Here is a 23,708-nt window from a genome sequence, read left to right on the forward strand (position 1 = left end):
ATAGACTGATTTAAAAACCACTGAAGGCTTGCATTTGTTCTTGTATGTTTTCTTGCTTCTTTCAAGAGATGCAACCATGACCAGATTTCTATAAAGTTGGTGGTGATTTTACAGTAACCTCAGTTTAGTGTCCAACACAGAAATAAAGATCCACAGTGCAAAAGCACATCAGAAATTCATTTAAATAACAAGGGGCAGAGTTAAAGTTAAAGTGGGGAAAGAATTGTGGCGAAACAGAGAATAAGACAGCAGTGACAGAGAGCAAAAGACAATGTAAGAGATAGAAATCTGGGGGGAATAGAGATAGTGAGAGATGATCCACCTGATGTATGTGTGTGACAAAGAGGAAAAACAAACAAACAATGCAGTGCATTTTGCATAGAGAGACAATACCCCTCCGTGCCTCTTTCACCCTCCCTTTTGTTTTCATTCCTCCCTCTATTAGCCAAACATGATTAAAATGCAGTTCCTACCAGCATCTCTGCTCAACAACAGGGGAAAAAAAAAAAAACAGTGAGATGGAAAGAAAAATGAAGCGGAAAAGTCAAAAGCATCTTTTACAGCGTGACGCTTTTCATCCTTTACAGGCGGCAAGAAGAAAAGAACACATTCAAACTTTTTTCTCCTCCTTTCTCTTCTGCTCTCTCTCTCTATCTCTCTCCCTCTCTCCCATTCTCCTCAGCAACTGAAACCCCGACGATACCTGAAAGCTACCCCACGGCATCACAAGCTCAATAGCCTCTCCAGAACAGCATTTCAGTCACACTTTTTTCCAGGGCATTGATATAATTCCCAATGCTCTCTTTAGTCCAATTACATTATGCCATGTTAGTATCTGAGAGATCGGCACAGTACCGTGACTGGGACTCAGAGCGGAGTGCCGGGTCTTAACTCCGTGAAAACTTGTCTTCTTTTATGCGTTTTGCTTGAAAGTTTTTTTTTCTCCAAGACGCAGTGTGTGTCTTGCCTAACTTTTCATATAACAGTAAGTCAAGGCCCTTACTTTGTGGCCCACACAATATAAAGCAGACACTGAGGCAGAGATTGGTGGGAAAAGATGACAGATGGATGCAAAAATGGAATCAATAGTTGAAAATGGCTAGAAGGCCTGTTGGATCTCTACATATGTGCTGATATCATCCAGTTGCCAGGAGTCATATGCATGCTAGAAAACCACTGAGAAACACACACATGCGTGTGTGTGTGTGTGTGTGTGTGTGTGTGTGTGTGTGTGTGTGTGTGTGTGTGTGTGTGTGTGTGTGTGTGTGTGTGTGTGTGTGTGTGTGTGTGTGTGTGTGTGTGTGTGTGTGTGTGTGTGTGTGTGTGTGTGTGTGTGTGTGTGTGTGTGTGTGTGTGTGTGTGTGTGTGTGTCTGGGGACATGTATGTGCATGAGTCATGCCCACAGGGGAAGCAGCAGAGGGTGAAATGGCTGTCTAAGCACTATAGATGAGAAGGATAAAGAGATACTGTGGTATAGGAAGATGACCATGTGGCAGGAGTGGTGAAGAAACACATGCAAACACGGTTTCTTATATTTACAGTGGGCATATTGACGAGGCTCGCAAAATATAAAAGTAACGTCTGTCTCAGGTAAGCTGAAAACAGAACACGAAAAAAGGACTATATAAAAAACTATATTGTGGATCTAACAACATACTGACCCACTACCATCAAAGAACTGTTTTGATATTAAAAGATACAATAAAATGTTTCAGGTCAATGTGTTCATGATAAGGAATAATGCCTGCTCTTTATTTACTATCAAGCGACATTTTGAAACGTGTGTGTGTGTGTGTGTGTGTGTGTGTGTGTGTGTGTGTGTGTGTGTGTGTGTGTGTGTGTGTGTGTGTGTGTGTGTGTGTGTGTGTGTGTGTGTGTGTGTGTGTGTGTGTGTGTGTGTGTGTGTGTGTGTGTGTGTGTGTGTGTGTGTGTGTGTGTGTGTGTGTGTGTGAGAGATATTGATAGATAGACATGTAGGCAGAAAGAGAGAGGGAGTGCACCGAGCAGTAAGCCCGTGAGCAGGACATGATTGCAGTGTGTATCTTATCTATGTCAGGTCCTCCTGAGGCTAGTGGAGCCTAGCTGAGCGGAGCACAAGCGCTTCAGTGACCAGTCAACCGTGTGAGCGTAATCTCCACACTCCTTCAGTCTGTCTCTCTCTCTCATTCACTCACTCACTCGCTCTCTCTCTCTCTTTCCGTTTCACTCTCTCTCGCTCCTTTTTTTCCAGTAAGCCCCCCTCTGGGAGGCAGCTGAGCTGCACACACATGTGTGAGGTGCTCACACAATTGCACAAACATAGAAACACTTGCGGCTCCCACACACCAATGCCGGGCCTAAAGCTGATTGTCTCGTGCCAGCTCTGGACAGTGAGCCCACAGGTGAGAGTAGACATCACAGACCACATTACACACTAAAACCCCTGCAGCCAGCAGCCTGTAAATATAGGAATTAGTAACATGTTTCTTCCATCACAGTGCTCAAGTCTAGCACTATATATGAGGATTCTCAAAAGGTCGCTGCAGGGACGAAACAACATGTACTGACAAAGGCAAAAACAAATGTAAATATTTTAAAAATAAATAAATAAATCACCCATTAAGTTTGTGTTGGAGGAGATAATAATCAAAGAGACAAATCACAGATGATTTGACAGACCAGTCCCTTAAGTATGTTTTCAGTGTTTCTTTTGTTTGTTTTAGTTTTATTTATCTATTTTTTCCAAATTAGCAGAAAATCCCTGATGCAATGAATAGCATTACAGAATAAAAATCTAACATTACTGCTTTCCACTTTTAACCCGGTCCAGCATCTATGATTTCAAGTAAACCTTTGTTCAATATTCCTTCTTGGGAAATTCTATCCTTGGATTAAAGGAAACAGTAACGTAATAATAACTGATTAAGTTATCTTTCAATACATTGCATGTGGGACTCCAAAACCAAAGCTGTTCCTTTAAACAAACTGCATTAGTGAAAACAAAGAAAACTGTTCATATTTCATGTGAAATATATACAAAATGTGTTATTTCAGTGTATATAGTTTTAGCAAAAACATTGAGCATGTATGTACCTGATCATTAATGGACTCTGACAAAAAGGGGGTGGAATCTGTACTATGCCTCCGTGTTTATAATTTGATTTGGGAAATGTATGGTTAGTGCAGCAGTGTATTGCTACCATATATTATGTCTCTATGCATATTTGTGTGTGCAGAAAATACAAATTGGGAATTGTTCACTGTGAAGGTCAGCTCACACGTTGGGGGAGTCAAAGGGAAAAAATTAGTTCATGTCAAGCACTTTTTCACCCTTCACGTGCCTGCCTGCCTGCTTGGCTTTCACAACTCAGCCATCCCCATCAATTAGACTGAATGCGAGACTTTCATTGAGATTAAGTGACTAATATCAGTGCTTGCTCACAAAAAAAAAGACACTTTTCACGTTGGAACCAACAATCCAAGTTAAGTCAAAACACATGTGGTGATCCAAGGCAAAAAGCCTGCAAGGGGTCCTGGATGCAATGAAAAACAGGTGTTCTACTTTTTGGCCATGTAATACCCCATTTAGCCTCTGGAGCAAAGGTTACCCAGCTAATAGCTGCCTTGTGGAGCACTAGGAAGAGCTACGCACATGGCCGGAGTAAACATCTGGGACGGATTGTACGTACTTGCAACATATGCTTCAAGTTCAATTAAAATGAGGCCTTGGCACATTTATTAATCTTTTTTTTCCTCTCCCCTCTCCGTCTCTCTTCTTTCCCCCTCTCCCCTGTAGGCCTGTGCCATAAAAGAGGCCTCCTTTGACCCGTCCTTCATACTTATTCATACGATCTGAAGCTATAGCGCATATCCAATGTAAAAGACCTCATATCCAATGTAAAAGACAAATTTGCTTAGCCTTGAAACTCCATTTGTTCTGCACTTAACCAGGTTGGAGGTAGAGCAAAGGGAAGAGAGTGAGTATGTGTCAAAGAAATGGGGGGGGGGGGATGACCGAGGAAGGGGAAAAGGAGAGTGGAAAGGGAAAAAGATGTAGGTGAAGAAAAAAGAGGAAAAAAAGCTCTCCTTTCAACCCCCTACAGCTCAAATGAAATACTAACAGTTGAGGGGAGCAATAGATCAAAATGTATGAAGCTAGAGTTGGTAAATTGTAGCCTTTGTGGTGGCAGTGCTATCCTGCATCCCAGCCCTGTGTGAACAGAAAGCAAGGCCTTCTTATTTGGAATAATCAGTTTGGCACCGAATCTGACGGAGGCCGCACAAGCCGCTTCTGCATCTCATTTCAATATGAAAGTCCAGAATGTATTTCAAATAATCTGCAGCTTTTCAAATGCCTGTATTTTTTATTTTTCCCTAAGAGGACCTAGGAAAGGCAATTGAGGCAGACAGATGTAAGGAAATGTCCCCAAAAAAAAAAAAAAAAGGGTTCAAGGTTGCCTCATGCATATCTTCAGTCAGTGCCCCGCCGTCCTGTGCATTTCAGCCTTGGAACTTCACAGTCATAAAACTTTACGTTTGAATCACTGTGGGAGAGGATGTAATGCTCACATATCTTTGTGCGCTCATCACCCAACTGGCTGCCTGGCCGACTGATTGCTTGACTGGACCACTTACTAACAGGATGACTATTTGCCCATCTGCACTGTAAATGTGTTTAACCCTTTCACTGCATGCATGCGATCACAAAACGTTGAAAATGAAACAAACCATTGCGAGTCAGTATATTCAGCATCCTGGTCTCCTTATGCTAAAAAAAAAGATATCCGAACCCAACTAGACTGATTTAAAGCGGCACAAAGTCAGGAATTAGAAGAATAATTTAACATCAAAACCCAAACACACCATTCAAATTACTCAACTTGAGCAGACTGACATTTACATTGAGCCCATTTGCATGGCTATAGAAATTGGAGAACTGGGAGTAATCAAATAATTATAATTAGTGTATATGTTGTTCATGAGTTGTGTTTCAGTCCATTATGGGATATATTTTCGAGACTCAGTCTTTCTGTTATTTTCACAACTTCCGTCTTCCTGAACATCATGACTCATAATTAATCAACTCACAATACTTTATTAATCCCCTTGGGAAAATTCCTTCTTTCCCCACATTGACCAATCCTATTTCCAGGATGCAGCTGTGCAGCCACATTACAGTGACCCAGAGTGGTGACACGTCAGCTGTGAGATTCATACCTGCAAATCCCTCATCCCAAGTCTGCTTCTATACCTCTGTGCCACCACTGCCTTCATCATGGCAGGCTTAGCTTTAGTTGCTTTTGAGGGTTTTCATCTACATGAAATTGATCTCCTCTTTACTCCAGAAGTGGTTCTTCCATCAACTTTTTACGACTGCATGTCAAGTTTGCATTTTTCTTTGTCTTCCAGTTACTTTTATTTCACACATGTGCAAATGTAAAAAAAAAACTAAACTAACCATATCAGATTAAAAGGTCTATGGGCACAAAGAAATTTTAGTATTGGGAAGAGATCTAGGTATGTTAATATATTAACAGTAACAACAATATAATAAAATATACCTCGTAATCCCTGCTGTCACCTAATAAAGCATGTTGTTAGTTACATGATCATTTGCATAATATAAAACTGGACAATCATAATGCATGCAAACTGACTCAAACACTATCAAGTATCAAGCTCAAGTAACTTTAGTCTTCAAATTGTTGAAGGTTTGTGCTGTAAAAAGATCACAGCACTCATGTTATAACGTCGTCTTTGTTTCAGAAAGCTTCAGACACATCAGACTTGAATTGTCAAACAGAAAATTATTTTGTTACAAAAGTGACTCACAAAAAAAAAAAAAACAAAACAAGACATAACTGTGGGTGGATAAAGAGCTGTACGATTTCAATTACCGTTCCCAAGTGGAACATTGACAGTGTTCTGTATCCTATCCAGTGGCATTTGTTTCAGTAGCTGTTCCTACAGTGTAAACGAGCGGAGGCAGTAAAGCAGCCACCTGTTGTTACCTGATAGTGTCTGGACAAGCCCAGATGCTGTTTTACTGGGACATAAAGGAGCAGTGAATGGACCTAAATAGCTAACTAAGCACTTTATATGGGCACATGTTCTCAGCAAGAAGGGCTGAAGCACTATGTTAAATTCAACAAGAAGAGAAATACAATCAGTGCGCCGAACTGCGGTAGAAGCGGAAAACAAGGCAAAAGCACGGAGGAAAGGTGAGGAATGTGCTCTGCGTATATCTACAGAGGAAACTTTTCAAAAGGTTAAAAGGTTGTACAATCTGTGAACATGTGTTTGTGCCTCGGGCTGTGAGAATAACTGAACGGGGAGGAGAGATAGGAGGAGAAGATGGAGTCATTTCGTTAGTCTGTTTGTGTTTCTGGTCTATGAAGCAGTGTCAACCCCTCCTGAGGCAGTGTGTGTGTGTGTGTGTGTGTGTGTGTGTGTGTGTGTGTGTGTGTGTGTGTGTGTGTGTGTGTGTGTGTGTGTGTGTGTGTGTGTGTGTGTGTGTGTGTGTGTGTGTGTGTGTGTGTGTGTGTGTGTGTGTGTGTGTGACAAGAGACATAATTACCTTGTCATCTTTGTCAAAATCCTCATCCTCATCCTCCAGCAGGTCCTCCACGGCTTGCTGACAGTTGCAAGAGAAGAAAGAGAAAAATGAGAAAGAGGAAAAATAAAAAATGTTAACGGAACAATTATTAAACAGATAAACATTAGATAACACAGGGTTAACATCATTAGAACAGCCAAAGAGGCATATTAAAGCTGATTGGTTATGCTTATGTCTGGCAAGAGTTTGTTAATGAGTATGGGAAGCATGTAGATAGCACAACTATTGGATTTGTGGGTACTAATATGTCATAAGCTTTAGAATGGTGCTGCATTACAATTTAATTTTAGAAACATTCTGTTGTTAAATATGTTGACACTTCTGGAAATGTAAGCAAATGCTCTGGCTTTGAATTTCAACGGGCTGAGGATTAAAGTCTATTCATCCAGTCAAATCGCATTGCACAAAAGCATTTAAATCTTACAGCGCTGAGAGGGACCAAACAGCAGAGCTTCTCTCCTTCAGATTCTGCTTGGCTTCTCCTGACCCCCTTAACCTTTTGCGCTCATCTCTCACCTCCACCTCCAATGTCTGCACACATGCCTATATATACTTTCGCATGCTCTCACAGAAAGATGCTCCATGGGAAAACAACGAAGAAAAGAAGCACAGAGAGCAAGTCACAAAGAACACCAACTATTTGCTTCAGTGGTCCACAACCGATGAAACCAGAGCTGGTGCAAGTCTGAAGCCCCAAGACACCGTGAGACGTGTAACAAGAAGAAAAATGACATACTGTACAACACACTCGTGTGCGTGTCGTGAAGAAACACTAATGCACATATGGATACTGTAAACCACTAACAATGTTGAAAGCAGGTTGCATTAAATTTATTTAGTAACTTTTTTTGCAAACACATTGGGGAATCACTGAAATGTAAAAGGAAAACAGCATTGAAACAAATGTATAGAAATGCTCAGAATTACCCAGAGCATCTTCATCCATCTTTACGTTACATGCAATTGTTGTTCTGTGATACCATATTTCATGGGTCTCTTTTTGTACCAGTTAAGAGCTTTTGACGCTACAAAAGTGTAAACCAGCGGTCACTTCTGCTTTTTATTCCACCCTCTGTATGTCAACCACACATCATTGCCAAAAGGTCATATTACTACTCTTAATTTAGTTCAACAAATACCCATATCATAAGCCCTACAGCTGTCAACCTCTGGATTCATCTGATCTCACACAAAAACCTTTGCCTAGTCCTAACATCCCCTCAAACCCTATAACCACCTCAAGAGCAGCAGCAAAAAAAAAAAAAAAAAAACGAGTTTGGAGGAATCCAAAAATCATTACTTTACAAGACAATAGCTTTTGTCCTTGTTGTTTTTCATTGGAATAAGGGGGGAAACTATGTGGTGGCTGACATAAGCCTCTTATGTAAATGCAGCTTCCCACACAAACAAAGAGGAGTTCAAAACAGCAGAGTTGAGAGGGTGGAATCAATAGTGCATGAGCGTAAGGGTGTGTTGGTGTGTGTGCTCTATCAATAGCTCTGAATCACTGGGGCAAAGTGTTGTGCATGCATGCATGCAACTCCTCATTTTAACTGTCTGACTGTAAAGCAACTGGTTATTCCCGGTTCACAGGGATTCCATCACTGTCTAGACAAATATGCTTGACTGTTCTCAATTGACAATCGCTTTATTGATACAGAATAAATTCAGTGCGGCCCTAAACAAATAGCAGAGAGGGAATTCTTGCGCTCAGGCAAACGATACAGTAAAAGGAAAGCCTCCTGGCGTTGCGAAACAAATGAACTATAACTGTTTATAAAGTCATCACGGTTCCTCCCAAATCCTTTCACCCATGCCAAAACACAGATATAATGGATTCATTCACACAGAGGCTTTACTAGGGCATGCCTGGCACATGCTCCAAACTTTAAACAAAGGAATGAGCATGAGCTAGCTGGAGAAGCATGACCTAGAGAGACAGAGAGAATGATAGAGTCGTTTGTCTCCCTCTGCTCTCCGCTCTGCTCTCTCCCTTCTATTGCCTCTGGTTACATAGAAAAGTCATGTTTCCTGCAATGAGACACAGTGTAAAATTAATAAATAAAAAGACATGGAACATGTCATCTGCCCTGAAGATTGCCACGGCTAAATGCGCGCACTGAAGCTACTGTCTCAGTAAGGGAGGATATAAATTACCTCAGTGCAGCCGATGAATTCCAAACATCTTTCTTCCCTTCTCTGTATCCCTCTGCCTCACACTCTGTTTGTCTCATTCTTTCCCCTTTCTAAGACCTGTTTGGTGCATGATATCATTTGTCTGCTTATCCCCCCATTATCACGTTGTTTGAATTACTATCATTACAGAACGGTACCATCAAAGCCGTGCTGTTGACAGGACGGCATAGGGCTCACATTGCCTGCAGAGCAGCTCCAGTCAATTCACTATCGGCTGAGGTGGGGATTAACATATTCAGACCTATTCAAATGATACAGGAATGATGCAGGCAACCCTTACAGATTACATGGTGTCCCATAAATACATACAGAGATGGTGATAACACAAAGCAAGCAAACACAATGACATTGAGAGTTCAAATGGCTCTAAAAGTACAAAAGTATCTGTTTTTAGACCATAAAAAGCTTCTTTGCCAGAATGATGTTTCTGTTGTACTCACAACCCACCACGTGCTTTGCGACAACGTTTGCTTTTTTTCTTTTCTTACTTCTTCTAACACCACTTTTGCTGAATAATATTTATAAAAGTAAAAGGCAGTCATGTGCTACACCTTCGTTTTTCTGTATGCTCAGGTTTTAGTATTGTGTGTGAATGAGTTCAGTTTGGGAGGACATGCCAGTCACACAACAGAGCAGACAAGTCAAATACATCCTTGGTGTTTCCCCAACACTGGGGCAGTTGTGTATATTTGACAAATTCATGCCAGGCCTGATCAGGGCAGCTCTTTCTTTATCATTTACAGATGCTTTGTAACAGGTAAAGACTCATATAAAGAAAAAGAGAAACTTCAAAATAGGTTGGATCTATTCTGTCAAATTTAAATAGGATGCAAGAGCCTCAAAAATGTTTGAGATCAACACCTTTTACTTCCAAGATTGACATGTTCATTAAGTTTTTATTTTAGAAGGCAAAAGACAAAAAGTTGATGTGATGTTTTTGTGACATTTTCATTTGATACTAATGATGAAATTATGAGATATGACTAATATAAAAGAAAAGTAGAAAAAATATATATATGTCAAGCGAATGTCACAATCAATACCAACGTTTTTAATTATTTTCAACAGTGTGATAGCACCCCAAGTGTGTTTTCAAGGATGAAGAATATACACTCTTTGCGGCTACGGATTAATATTGTGATATTTTCCTGCCATATACATGATGCAATAAAGTTTTAGTGATATTTCCGCAATGTAATTTTGAATCCCTTTCAAAATGAAATTAGAATCTTCCAGTAAAATATCATAAATTTGGATTTCTGTCAAATTGCATCCTCATTGCATTCTACAGAAGGTGAAGTAGTATGGCTGTACCTAATAGAGCGGGAACAGATCAGTCACACCAAACTTGTGATGCTGTTAAATTACAAACCAAAGTTACTGAAAAGGTTAAAATCAGTTTAGTCGAAGTTGAATAGTCAACAAATATGCAAGTCTAAACTATAAATACTGTTAAGCAACTACTTAACCAGACTTGCATATCCATTGCTGTACATTTACACTATAGACTCACATGCTATTTAAGATTATTAAAAAAAATTAATTGACTGGCTAGATTTAACTTACGCACAAGCTAATTGAACCTGCCATGATTTCACCCTTCCTCTCAAATGCCTCCCAACTTGCCCCCCTGGCTGCACTGAGTTCTAATACCCCCCCACCCCCACCTTCCCAATGACAGCCGCAGGGGGAATTGACGCCAAGGCAGACATCCTGGTGAACATGAAGATATACTTTTTCCTTCTTTTTTTTTCCCCCTCATATTCCTCTATCCCTCCCTCCCTCTGTCCTCCTGCTGCTTTTCCTCTTTGATACGTGAGGGGGTTTTAACCTCTCCAGCTGCTGAGGTTTGGCCGAGTGGTTGGCTGGGGGATCTCAAGGCCCTACTTGGTATGCGCTGTCTGTGAGTGTATGCGTGTGTATGTGTGTGCATATTGCCTACACCACAGTTTCTGCAGACTGGGGGAGGGAGCCGAGCGTCTGATAAGGCTGAGCCTGGCTGACCCACGCGGGCCCTTCACAAGCTGTCAGAGCCGTGGCCCTCAGAGGGGGGCCCTTCCATCTGCACTGCCCGAGCCAGGGCTCACCCAGCAGGGGGCTAGATAGGGGTGAGGCTGGGGTGCTACCAGAGCTAGAAGCTGGTGGTGGGAGTGAGGAGGGCAGCTCCATATTCATGAAAGCAACACCAAATTTGTAAGCAGAGGAAAAGTATTGAGATAGTTTGGTTAAAATACTAATTCACACACATACATCTTCACCAGCACTGTTGAGAGTGAGGAAATATAGTGATATTTGCCCTACTCAGACAGGTAATGCCGTGTTTTCTTGTTTGTTGTTTTTTTTTTTTTTAACTCAGTTGTGTATAAGATTGCTAAAGGCTGCTAACACACTTGATGTTCACTCTATTATACACAACCACACACATTTTTAGACTTAAATACAAGATTCAAAACTGAAAAACTCACAAACAGCTACAGTGGGTATACTGTATAGACAAAACAATAACAACAAGCTCTGAGGCAGACACCCTGAACTGCTGACGTTGTTAGCAAAGAGCACAGACAGTTACAAAGGTTCGGTGTGATGAAGGAAGTTAGACAAATGGGGGGGGGAAGGGGGTAGACAACATGATGAAAAAGGAGGCTTGGAGGATTCTGCAGTGGCATCCCTGATGCTCCCGTTGCTCCCGTCCCGCTTCAAACTATGCCCGTTGCCTGTCTTTCTGCCTGCCAGCCTGCCATCCTATCTGCCAGTTTAGCAGAGACAGAGAGGCAGCGAGAGGAGCAGAGATGAGCGCAGTGATGCCGGGGCGGCACGGGGGAAATCAGCGGGGCACAGGCGCTCCCAGTTAAAAGTGACATGACCTTTTGATTTTGTCACCTGTCACCAACTGCCATGTCTGACTCCGCACTGAGGAGTGCCTGCCATCCACCGCTGCTTTCCTCTGCCTCCGTCTCTCTGTCGCTCCATCTCTCTGAATGCCTCAGTCTTTTTCTGTCTCTTGCTCCCACTCCATCGCTTTTCCTCACATTCTCCTCGTCTTTCCAGAGTTGCAGTTTTTATGAGGAAAACTGGAGGTGTGACTTTCTGCCGGAATTGAGGTATAATAAGAAGCCATTTCTGCTCTTGCTTTCAGATTTTCTAATATTTTCTCTTCTACTTTTGCATTGCATGGCTCCTAATGAGGGCAGATGTCAAGGCAGTGTGTTTACAGATTCATAAAGAGTTTTCTGAGATGTAAAATCAGGGGATCAAAAGCCTAAAACTACAATAAGGAATTCTACAAATGGTATGCTCTGTCTGTGAGCATAGGTGTGTGCTACAAATGTTCATATGAAATCTGACTATTAAACTATCTTGGGAATGGACCACATTAATTTAATGTGGAAAACAATATACAGCAATTACACTCACAACCTCCATCAGAAAATACAAGATTCATCTAGCAGTAGAACTACTTTACCCACATAAATTTACACTGTTGCTTCTAGCAGAGTACCAACACTGAATAATTTTATTTGAAAGGAAAGGGTTTATTTGGTAGATGAAATTGGCCTGGTAGAAAAACTGTTACCGAGGATGTAGGTTGGCTTGAAAGTAGTGAGTTTTCTTGCCACTGGAGGCACGCATGTAAGTATGAAGTATCTCCAGGCCATTAAGGTCTTCTCTTCCGTAATGGGTTGGCGGATCCATTGGGTGAATCAATGTAATGGTCGGAAGCATGGGATAAAGAGGATGGTCCTCTAGTGTGACGAGGCCTAATTGCCCGTCATTCCCGTAGTAGAAAGAGACATCACCATGTTCCATATGTACTCTCTACGACAGCCTGCACTGAAATTACCACCTTCATAACATCTGGTAAGGGCTTTTCTGGGCCAACAGAACAGCAAGGAAGGATTTCTACTGGGATGTGTCCCTGCTTGTTAATCTCAGTGCCCATCATATACACTCATGCAAGCCGGCGCACACACTAATACGACATTCTGCGATCAAAAGATACACAAATGCATTACACATTTCATTTTGCCACCTCTCGTCTGGCTGACGAAGACGTGCCTACGGACACCTTTTTTTCTCCTGCCAGGCCCAAAAAACTATTTGTCTGAAGACGATCCAAGCATTTACCAAGTAAGATGGACCGTCGTATAATTGACTTGCTCCTTCACCGCCCAACAATTATGAAATATGCACAACTGCAGAAAGACAAAGCAAGCTTTCCTTGACAACACAATATCAGCTTTGAATATCAAAACAGAAACACTATCATCCACTGCAGAGATTCAAAAGCCAAAAAGGTCCACTTGTTTGTTTGTTTCGGTGAGCATGTTACAGCACGACACACAGGTCAGCTCGCGGTGTTGAGGAGTCAGCATTCACGGGTCAGAGTGCTACATGATAAGAGAGGAGGTCGGGGACCTCACTGGTGCAGTGCCTCTTTTAATCGCTGTTCTAAGGATGCTCTGACTGCTTAGCAGGTACCGGTCAAGGTTGGGGCTAGGGTAAGGAGCATGGATCCAGGATCTGTTTGCAAGGCAGCATGTAACCACACAACAGTCGGTGACCCTGGGTGGTGAATTACAGCATGTAGAGTATAATGTGTTTGTTTATTTGCTATAGACAGGGCTATGGACTGTGGTTGTGGTGTAAAATCAGAGAAGGGTCTGCAAATTGAACCCTTCGGCTGAAGCAAGGCCAGTTCAGTATAAAGTTTGGATTCAAGTGTGCGTCTCGCTCTCTTCCTCTCTGTCTCTCTCTCTCGCTCACCCTTCAAGAGAGAGTTCAGCAGAGATTCCTTTGGCATTACCCTCACCCCGGACTGCTGGAAAACCACAGAGCTCCGGATGCTGACCCTTGCTCGGCTCAGCACAATGCTTTAATTTGGTGTGTTGTTTAAAGTAATTAGAAAGCCTTTTCCCCCTGTTTTCTTTTCTATTCTTTTCTCTCCTCTGCCAAGTGCAGGAGGGAAACACTGAGTAGTCCATGACTTCAGCTTGATAAAGACTCAGAAGAGGAATCCAGGGGACCGACATAGGAAGCGGACAAAAAAATAAAGAAAAAAGATAATCTTTGCTTTCTCTGTGCCCACTCCTCCCCTCGCCACTGCACCATTGTAGATTGTGAAACTATCTGAAAACAAACAGGGACAGGACTCAGGGGATACTCATCTGAGTGTGCATGCACTGCAACTGTAAAAATAAGTATCTGAAAATAAATAATGCTCAGATCATATATTGTTTTAACTATTTGTAAAGTAAAAGTCTTATGTGACATAAGATGGGACTATCAAAACTGAAAGAGGCAGAGTTGTTAAAGATGTAAAGAGAGAGAGTTCATCACATTTACCATTCCTGAGGCAGCAAGAAGGCAACAGTGAGACAGGAGGGACAATGATTGTCAGAGATTTTGTCTTTGTGTTGCCCGTGCTGCTGAACACGACTGTCACAGCAGCAAGAAAAGGAGCATTAATGGTGCTAATCTTTGACAATTAATCCCACTTTCATCAGATATATTCTCACAAAGACTGTCTGCACACTCTCATGCATATGCACACAATCACAGAGCATGTGTATAAATGCTCACAAGGTTTGGAAACAGAAACAAACACACAAAGGAAAATGTTGCACTTGGCGCACACACACGCACGCAGGCACACCAGAAAACACCATGCACACATACACCTGGTATGACTTATGTAAATGTACATAAGTGCATGTCTCTGTGTATGAATCATAACCTTGGGATGAAAGAGAACACACTTGACTTCATCAAACTGCAAAACTCCACAATAACACACACCATATGCAGATAACATGGACACACCTATAATTTTACTTTGACCTTAACAACATCCAATTCTCTTATACAGTTTATTTACCTCCAATTGTTTATTTAACTATTTAACTCCAGGATGAACCTAACCAAACACCTCTTGACACCTTTTTACTTGCTTATGCCATCAATGTAAATCCAATCCTCACATACCAGGCCTGTCAACTGCAAGATGTGACCAGCACATTAAGTTAAAACCATAGTTGAAGGAATGTTCATATTAGACAGTCAAAACTTTTCATTTAACGGTCAGATATGAAGTGCTTTCATGGTTAAAAAGAAAAAGAAACATACCTGCCTGGCACTAATGATGTATTACAACTGTGTGTGTGTGTGTGTGTGTGTGTGTGTGTGTGTGTGTGTGTGTGTGTGTGTGTGTGTGTGTGTGTGTGTGTGTGTGTGTGTGTGTGTGTGTGTGTGTGTGTGTGTGTGTGTGTGAGTGTGTGTGTGTGTGTGCGTGTGCGTGCGCATGCAGAAAAGTCCTTAAATCCAACTTCCAAACAAATCCAGAAGAATAACTACACTGTAAGAAATAAAACTGAGTTTAAAAAAAAAACAATTACTGCAACATATAGTTGACAACAAATATTTCCAATGATGTTTCCATTAATAAAAAGTGGTTTATGTACGATCCATTTTATATACTGCAATTCAGGGTCAGAAGGTGCTGGAGCCAATCCCAGCTGACTATGGGTGAATGCAGGATATAACCTGGACAGGTTACCAGTCCAGATCAGCACAGAGAGAGACTGTCACATGCTCGTATTTGCACCTACCAGCAATTGAAAATCACAAAGTAAACTCGAACGCATGTTTTTGTATGTTCAGAGTATGAAGAGAAAACAACATGAATGCAGACACATAAACGCCCCGAGTGGATTCAAACTGGGGATATTCTTGCTGCAAGGTGAAAACACTAAACTTCACTAATGTGCATTCCACATGGCTCATATTTCTAGGTCTAAATGTATGTCTTTGTCATAAAAATGTACAGTGCTGACGTGATTAAAACATTATCAGCTCCCATTGAGTCCATCTGCCAGTACAATACTGAGTGTTCATATCTTATTTTGTCTTTAAGCATGGGGCATTTTTGTAAAAGTGTTGCATTCCTAAAAAATGCTTGCCACATGAGAATCAACGGTACGAACATGTCTTAATGTTCCAACCAATTCCTGAGGTACTTGAGACACAATAGTCCCTTTCAAGATAGAAAAGCAATTCCGCATGAAGTGGAAGTTACATGTACTTACTCGCATGTGAAGTGAGTGCCACATTACAAGGACATGTAACCTTTGTTGCTTCATTTTACTTAGGAAGCAGACAGTAAAAGAATATCATTAAGGCTGAATGAATATAAGCAGCAGGTAGGGGAACAACTCATCATGCATGGTTTTGTTTTAAGGCGCCTCTGATGTTTTTTGTCAAGCAATGTCGCCATCTACAGGTGAGGAAAATACTTCTCTGACTGCCATTCACACAGTATATTTTCATCTGTGAACTTACTTGTAATTGTACAGCTTTAATTCATCACTGTCCTATAATCAGTTTAAAAATCAAAAAATGTGTCTGTAAACCAAAAACCATTGCATCTCATTTGGCAAATTTTGATGTCAACTTAGAAATTAAGAAATATGGATAGAGAGGCTTATGAATAGAAAAGATTAGCAGAAGACTTAGCAAATAAATCTGTACTGTATGCTATGTTCCGTTCACATTTAATTCCATATTTATGTGTAGTATTACGGCAACACACAGCTATTAGATTTGGTTCATTACAATGACTGAATTTAATACTACTTCCAAATCCAATCCAATCTAACCCACAGAATCCTTACGGAGAGCTAAATACACATATATAGAGGGTGAGAGACTGCGGGGAAAAAATCTGAAGTCTGTTAACTGGTTGTATTCAACTGAGTGTTGGAAAAAGGCACTTATTAAAATTAATCACTTCATTGTTCACGCTCAGTCCGTAGTCCAGCTCTCTCTCTCATTTTCACTCTCTACTCTCCAAATGTGCCTGGCCATGATTAAAACATGTCTGTTTCTCCATGACATTGCTTTGACATCATTTAATTGGTATAAGAGATAAAAATAAATGAATTAAATAAATATACTACCAGGTAAGTGGCGTAACATAGCTCAAGGTGACAGCCTATTATTTCTCCCTTTTCTTTGCCTCAAAGAAGGCAAAGTGAGAAATGTGAGATTGCACTGAGAATGCAGCTCTTCAAGCAGGAGCTGGAGGTTTTTTTTTTATTATAAAAATCAGTGGAGATTTAAAAAAAAAAAAAAAAGAGAGAAATCCAATTCTTTTTAAAGTTTGTCCGTGCAATTTAATCAAAAGATGTTCTGAAAATTCTTCAGGAACATACATTGCTTTTTCACTCATTCTCATCTGTACATCCATACCTACATTAATAATCTATCACATTTTTCACATCACAAACATTGGGCATTTAGATTGCTAAAGGCCAGAAATACAAGCATATATACTACAGCAAAAGCATGAGGTCTTAATAAAACAGCTGTGGCTGAGTTTTAACCCTGCATTGTGTCTGGAAATTGGCGTTTACAGTGAAAGGAAAAGAAAGGCGGAGGGATATCGAGAGGGGATAGGGTTACTCACCACATCTTGCCTGGTGTCCTTCCCAGATGCGATGAGGATGTAGTTCCAGGCCAGGGGCAGCAGCAAAGCCAGAGGAATCATATAGAGTTCAAAGTTCCAAACAACAATGACGAAAAGCTGTGAAAGAGGTTTAAAAAAAAAAAAAAAAAAAAAAAACTGTCAGTGGGATAAAAGTGAAAAGACATAAATGAAATCAGTGTGGGCTAAAAGTGTATACATGGAAGACAACAAACTCCTGAGAACGCGAACCGGCCATATGTTGGATTGTGAAGAACGCACATTCATATTCACAATCATAAACTCCATAGAGTAAAACATAGAAATAAGCCTGTGTTTCAACAAAGGTGTAAGTCGGTTCAGCACCCTGACCCTCGGGCTTTTCGAGGTCTCAAGCTGAGGAGGACCACGATGAAGGAGGATGGGTATGAGCCGTCAGAGCCTCTTTCCTCCATGCCAATCATCCCAGAGTCTGAGGTCAGGTATCATTTCAGCCACAGCACGTCAAAGCTGACCCTTCTATACTCAACCCCAAACTCCAGCATATGACCTCGCACACCCCACAACCTGAGTCCCTAACCCTGTCACTCCAAGCCCCAATACCCTCCCTCTGAGCCCAAAAGACTCATATGCCCTATCTGTAACCTCCTCTGCATCCATCTGCCAAAACCATAACCTCTATGCCTCCCCTCTCATCACCAAACAAGAAAAGTACCATCTGAAAATTAACCTTTCCTAAAACCCTGTATTCTGGTTTTGGCAGGGCTCTTTAGCCTCTGACAACAGATTACTGCAGCGGTTGGGCAAAGATATCTGTGGGAAAGTGAAACTGCTAATGATGGAAGCATGATATTTTCTGGCAGCGTTGAGCCAATTGTAAGAAAGCATTGTGTCAATTGTAGTGACAAAGTTAAGAGAGATGGTCTATTGTGTGGGAATAAAATCCGCCAGAAACAAACAGAACAAAAGGACATTTATCTCTTCTAATAATATCATGTTTAAGTATACAGAGATTCTTCACGATAGATAAATTCTCAGCAGCAATTATAACAAACGCTGAAAATGCAAACCGTGCCTAATGCTCAATCTCCTCTAGCAAAACATATTTATCAAATTCAAGTACAAGAAATCCATTATTTCAAATATGAGCAAAGAAGATTTGAAATTAATTACTCTGTCTGTGGAAATGCATCCCTGTTCAACAATCATTTCTAATAGGAAACTTTTAAGAGTGGTGAAATTGAGACTATTACTGTATAAAGCAGATTTATTGGTCTGTGCACCAATTACGATCTATCCTGTTTGGATGAACAACATCAACAAGAGAGAGACAAAGCTTAATAATCAACAATCAAATTGTTTTATTTCGATGTCTGTCTATGAGGGACAGAGACAGAGAGGGAGGGCGGCGACTGAAATCAAGCTCTTCATTGTGTTTGCAGTCTGAGGTTAATGTGAATATGAAGTTCAACAGCCCCTCGACAGCGTGTGCAGGTTACTGTAGTGGAGTCGGCCAGCCGGACACACACACACACACACACACACACACACACACACACACACACACACACACACACACACACACACACACACACACACACACACACACACACACACACACACACACACACACACACACACACACACACACACACACACACACACACACACACACACTTACAGAAAGCTTTCCCTCCAAAAAAAAGTTTAAAAAAAACTAAACTAATTCACAAATGTATTTGCTTCACACTCCTCTCGCTAAAAAAAAAAAGTTTGAAAGGCTCACATCCTAGGTTTTCAACAAATCGCAACTTTATCTAACAATGAGTATATTGGATAAACACTGAGCAAACAAAGCAAAAAGATACATAAATTAAACATTAGAAATGTCCAGTACATTTGCATAATGCTCTCAGCAGAATTTATACTTTGAATAAACCTGAATGGCCTCGTAGTGCAACAACAGAATCTCCCACAAGAATCAGAAACGCTGTCTGTCTCTCTTAGGCACAACTTCACTTTCTCTGATACATTTATGTAGGAGAACTGGAGAGAAACTGCTCAATAATTCATATGTTTACTAATAAGCAAAACAACTATTTCCTTTCATTCATCCTAAAAAGATGTTAGGAGTGAGAAACATGAACAACAGCAACTTGCAGACAAATAATCTCAACACAGATTTTCTCCACAAAATGCAGCTCGTCTAAAATGACCCATCTCCCAACAAATTTTCATAATTCATAATTTTGTATTATCTCAATCACCGTTAAACACGTGCATAATCTCAAAGTACATAACATCAGGGTGGGAGGTGGTGAAACTTGACTTCAGTTGAACAAACAAAGGAGTTCACTTGTTTCAAACCTATTCTAGTAAAGGCTATAAATAACTGCACACTTAGAAACATCTTCATGCAGATGCACGTACGCTCCTTTCAAATACATTGCTATAAATATAACTTACAGTAGAAACACAATCTTCTGAAAATATATTTAGTGCCGGCTTGTCTCCTCAAAGTACTGTTGTTACCGAGCAGAAAAAAATCAAATAAATTATTGTACTTCACTTCCCTGTTGTTTATGGAAAAGCTTGAAATCTTTTTTTTTTTTCATGTAATTCCACTTTTTTCATTTCCCTGTTTGCCAGAAGTTGTTTAACCTGTCATCCCCCCTTCATTCCTCCACCGTTTGGTTTAAGTGGCTGAGGGCGAAGTTTTGACTGGCAGCTAAAGAAATTGGACACCCAGGCCCAGCAGTGTCCAGCCCTGTATCGCCTTTGTGCCCACCAGCTGGGCAGTGGGGCCCTGCGGTGCATGGACCTTTCCACCAGGACTGGGCGATCACAGGCGCCCCCCGTCGCTCGCCAAACCAGATAGGAGGCTCTTCGCCTGGAGAAGAGGGAGTGGGAAGGAGCCTGCTGTGGATGTCAGTGACCAGAGAAAGGCGAAAGCAAAAAAAAAAAAAAGAAGAAAAAAAAAGAAATAATGATGAAAACATGCTGGATGGAAGGGCAAAAAGGGAGAGAAATTCTAAATGAATCTCCAGATGTAGTCCAGGGTAGATGAGTGGTCAGAGACACAATATCTATGTAGTGGCTGGTGATAGTTCATAGTGAATATCTGAAGAAGTACAAAAGGGACGGCCATATCTCTCGCGGGCTCTGTTTAATAAAGCTGCATTCTTACCTGCGTGGTAAGAAAATTATTCACAACAACACAATGTGTATTTGGCGCTTTTGTATAACTAATTTTATATTCTTCACGTTATACATTTCTTGTTCAGTTTTTGTAATTTCAAAAACATATATGGCATGTAAAACATCTATTTTGTTTGAAGAAATAATATGGACCCAGTTTTTCTTTCACATGTTATATTAAAAATAGTGATTATATTTCTGTAATGTGCAGGAGAAAATAGTGATCACCGTCTGTATTTAGATTTTACTTTTTTCCTCGATGATGAATGCTTGATTTTAAGCAAAAGAATTATACGAAGTTGTGACAAAATTAAACAAAATAAGTCAGTATTAATAAATCTACTTTTTTCTTTAATACAGCACATCTTTTTTGTCATGAAACTTTGTCATTTCTCTTTAAGCCATATTTGCTGTAACAATCTTTGCTCATGTCTTTTAGGAACCAAATATCACCTTGTCAAAAAATTAAGGAGAAGAATATTTCCCACTGTCAAATCTGCTAAACCTGTTTAGATGTAGTAAACGGCTACATTTGAACTGGGCAAACTTCACATCTGAGCACTTGCTAAAATTCAAATGAGATGTGTAATTAAAACAGACAATTGCAAACATGAACAAAGTCAAATTGTGGCAGCACAATTTGTAATATTTTACTCAAAATAACAATACTGAAAATCAGTAAACTAAATTACTTTGACAACCCTCTGTAGTTGGACTTCATTGCTGTTAGAATCTTTGATTCTTTCTCTTAATGATGAAAATCCAAATAGAGGAAGATCTATTAAAAATGTGGACCAAAACACAAAGTCAAAATGATTTATTTAAGCACTTAGGGTGACACGTTGTGAGTTGCATTATTTGTTTCAAAACATAACCCGCGTCCTTGCGGCTCTTTGCAACAGCACTGTGGGAGGGTAATATCAATACTTTGGCTTACATTAACCACACACCAGGCTAACTTTCCCCCTGCTCTGTCTCAGTGGAGTGAAACTGAAGTTTGGATTTCAGAGTTCTCCTTTATCTCTCTTACATCAATTTCCATGCTGGCACTAAGTGTTGCCAGATAGCAACTAGAAGTCCTGTTAAGTTCGAGGGAACAAGAGGGAGGGAGACTGAGTCCTACTTGTGACCAGACCAATGCAGCATTCAGTGGTACTTGACTGCCCCCTGCTGTTTTCCTGCAGAATATAACTTCAGAACACAATTAATCCTGGCACTCCAAATCATGAGAAGAGATGTGTCAAAGAAAGTCACTTTGTCAAAACATAAAAATAAAATAAAATAGAACATGCACCACTTACCGTTACAACATTCACATTGGTATCATTTAGAAGTTAAAAATACTGAAATGCATTTTCTGTTTCTTTATCCCTGGTGATTAAACTATGACTTGGTATTCTCTGTTAGTCATTCCACTATATTCCAACTATCATTCATTTTGGAAATCAGGAGAGCAGTAAAATGTGAAAGTATATCTTTCAAAGCTGTCCCTTGCTGTGGGCAAAGACGAACTACCGACTTTAAAACTTTTAAAAGTTAGACAGGTTCTTTGAAGAGGAGTCAAAGGAGCAATTTAAAGAGACCTGGAGTGGTGTGTACCACTGACTGCTATGGCGCCTCGACTCTGTGTGTATCAAACTGCAGCCAGAAATGTGCAAACACACACCCACACACACACACACACACACACACACACACACACACACACACACACACACACACACACACACACACTCACACACACTCCAATAGTTGCTTCTGTACCTGTCTTTGCTTTTTTCCCTTTTTTATTTCAGCAGGGTGAATTTTTATCTAAATGCAAAGCAGGTGATAGGTGCTCCAGTTTCCTCTAGAAGTAGCTCCCTTGTCTGGGCTCTCTTCCTGATAAGAGTCCTACTTTGCCTGACATAAAAGAGCCCGGTATCATTTCCCCTGCCTCCCCAACAACCCCCAGCTCGCTGCCCTCGCCCTTCCCTGAGCTTCACAAAGCTGCCTCTATTTGCTCCCAATTCAGGGCCCAATTGCAGATAAAGTTACAGCAAATTTGTTTGGAGGAAGAGCTGCTGAGGCCTGCGGTCCCTCGGGCAATAACAGCCTTGTCTTGCAGGGGCCGTGGGGAGAGCTGGCAGCAGCAGGAGAACAGAACCCAACACCGCTCAGCTCGACAATGGCCTCAACTCTCCGGGAGGGAAGGGGAGGGGAGGGGAGGGGAGGGGAGGGAAAGATAACGAAGAACGCGGATGGAGAGATGGATAGAAGGGAAAGACAGTCAGCTTGCAGGTGTGGAGAGCGGAAGCAGACGCTTAACCCCGAGACAGGAACTGGAGACACCGTCCATAGACACACATGAGTACACAGACACACACATACACAGACACCACCCATCATGCAGGACAGGAGGTAACTTCAGTCCCGTCCATTGTGCCAACGCCTCAGGCAAAGCTGCCACGGTGGCTGATTCACTGTCGGGATGGGTGGGTGACAGCAGTGTGGGTGTGAGAGAGAGAGAGAGAGAGAGAGAGAGAGAGAGAGAGAGAGAGAGAGAGAGAGAGAGAGAGAGAGAGAGAGAGAGAGCGAGAGAGAGAGAGAGAGAGAGAGAGAGAGAGAGAGAGAGCGAGAGAGAGAGAGAGAGAGAGAGAGAAAGAGAGGGAGAGAGAGAGAGAGAGAGAGAAAAGCTGCATGTGAGACTATGCGATATCTCTCTTCTTCGCACATGCACACAAAACACACACAACATACACACTAATCACAGCTGGCACTAATGGGTGATGTGTACATGCGGCTGGCATTTCAGAACTGGGCAGAAGGAGAGTAAGCGACCATGAAGAAAATTGTTGTGTTTCTGTGGAAGGGAGTGATGTGCGCTGACACAGTATGACAACTGCACTTTGATGCACTTCATTGTCCACAAAAAAGCCCCCAAATATATGAACACGCCTAAATCTGGCCCCTCGGGCGCACTCGGCAGCTAAGAAGTGTACACGTTTGTGAGTTTAGAGGTTGAGTTGCACACAGCAACCGTCTCAGTAGCTGCAGCCTTGTCGGAAAGTTAAGTGTAACATCTGTCTAGAAAGACAGCCAGACTGAAACATACGTGCACATGTTATAGATACACATGCCCATAATCACACGCAGCGGTACACCTTCATGAACGCACCACCTTGGCCAGATGGCCCCCCATAAAAACCCACTTAAAGAGATGAGTGAAGTGATTAAGAGGCCTCTCAAAGTAAGGGAGAAATGAGAGAGGGATGAAGAAA

At 41.3% G+C, this 23,708-nt stretch overlaps 1 protein-coding gene across 1 annotated transcript in view; it reads right to left on the bottom strand.

The window, feature by feature from the left end:
• The window catches only part of mctp1a (multiple C2 domains, transmembrane 1a), a gene marked incomplete at both ends in the record, with an annotated part of 129,304 nt that overhangs the window by 17,411 nt on the left and 88,185 nt on the right, over positions 1–23,708 (bottom strand). Inside the window, 2 exons of the mRNA XM_080499348.1 lie at positions 6,558–6,614; positions 17,254–17,370. Of these exons, the coding sequence (XP_080355474.1) occupies positions 6,558–6,614; positions 17,254–17,370 (174 nt within the window). The remainder of the gene's footprint in view (positions 1–6,557; positions 6,615–17,253; positions 17,371–23,708) is intronic.

This window comes from Blennius ocellaris (assembly GCF_963422515.1).
Source record: "Blennius ocellaris genome assembly, chromosome: 7".
Classification (NCBI taxonomy): Eukaryota; Metazoa; Chordata; class Actinopteri; order Blenniiformes; family Blenniidae; genus Blennius; species Blennius ocellaris.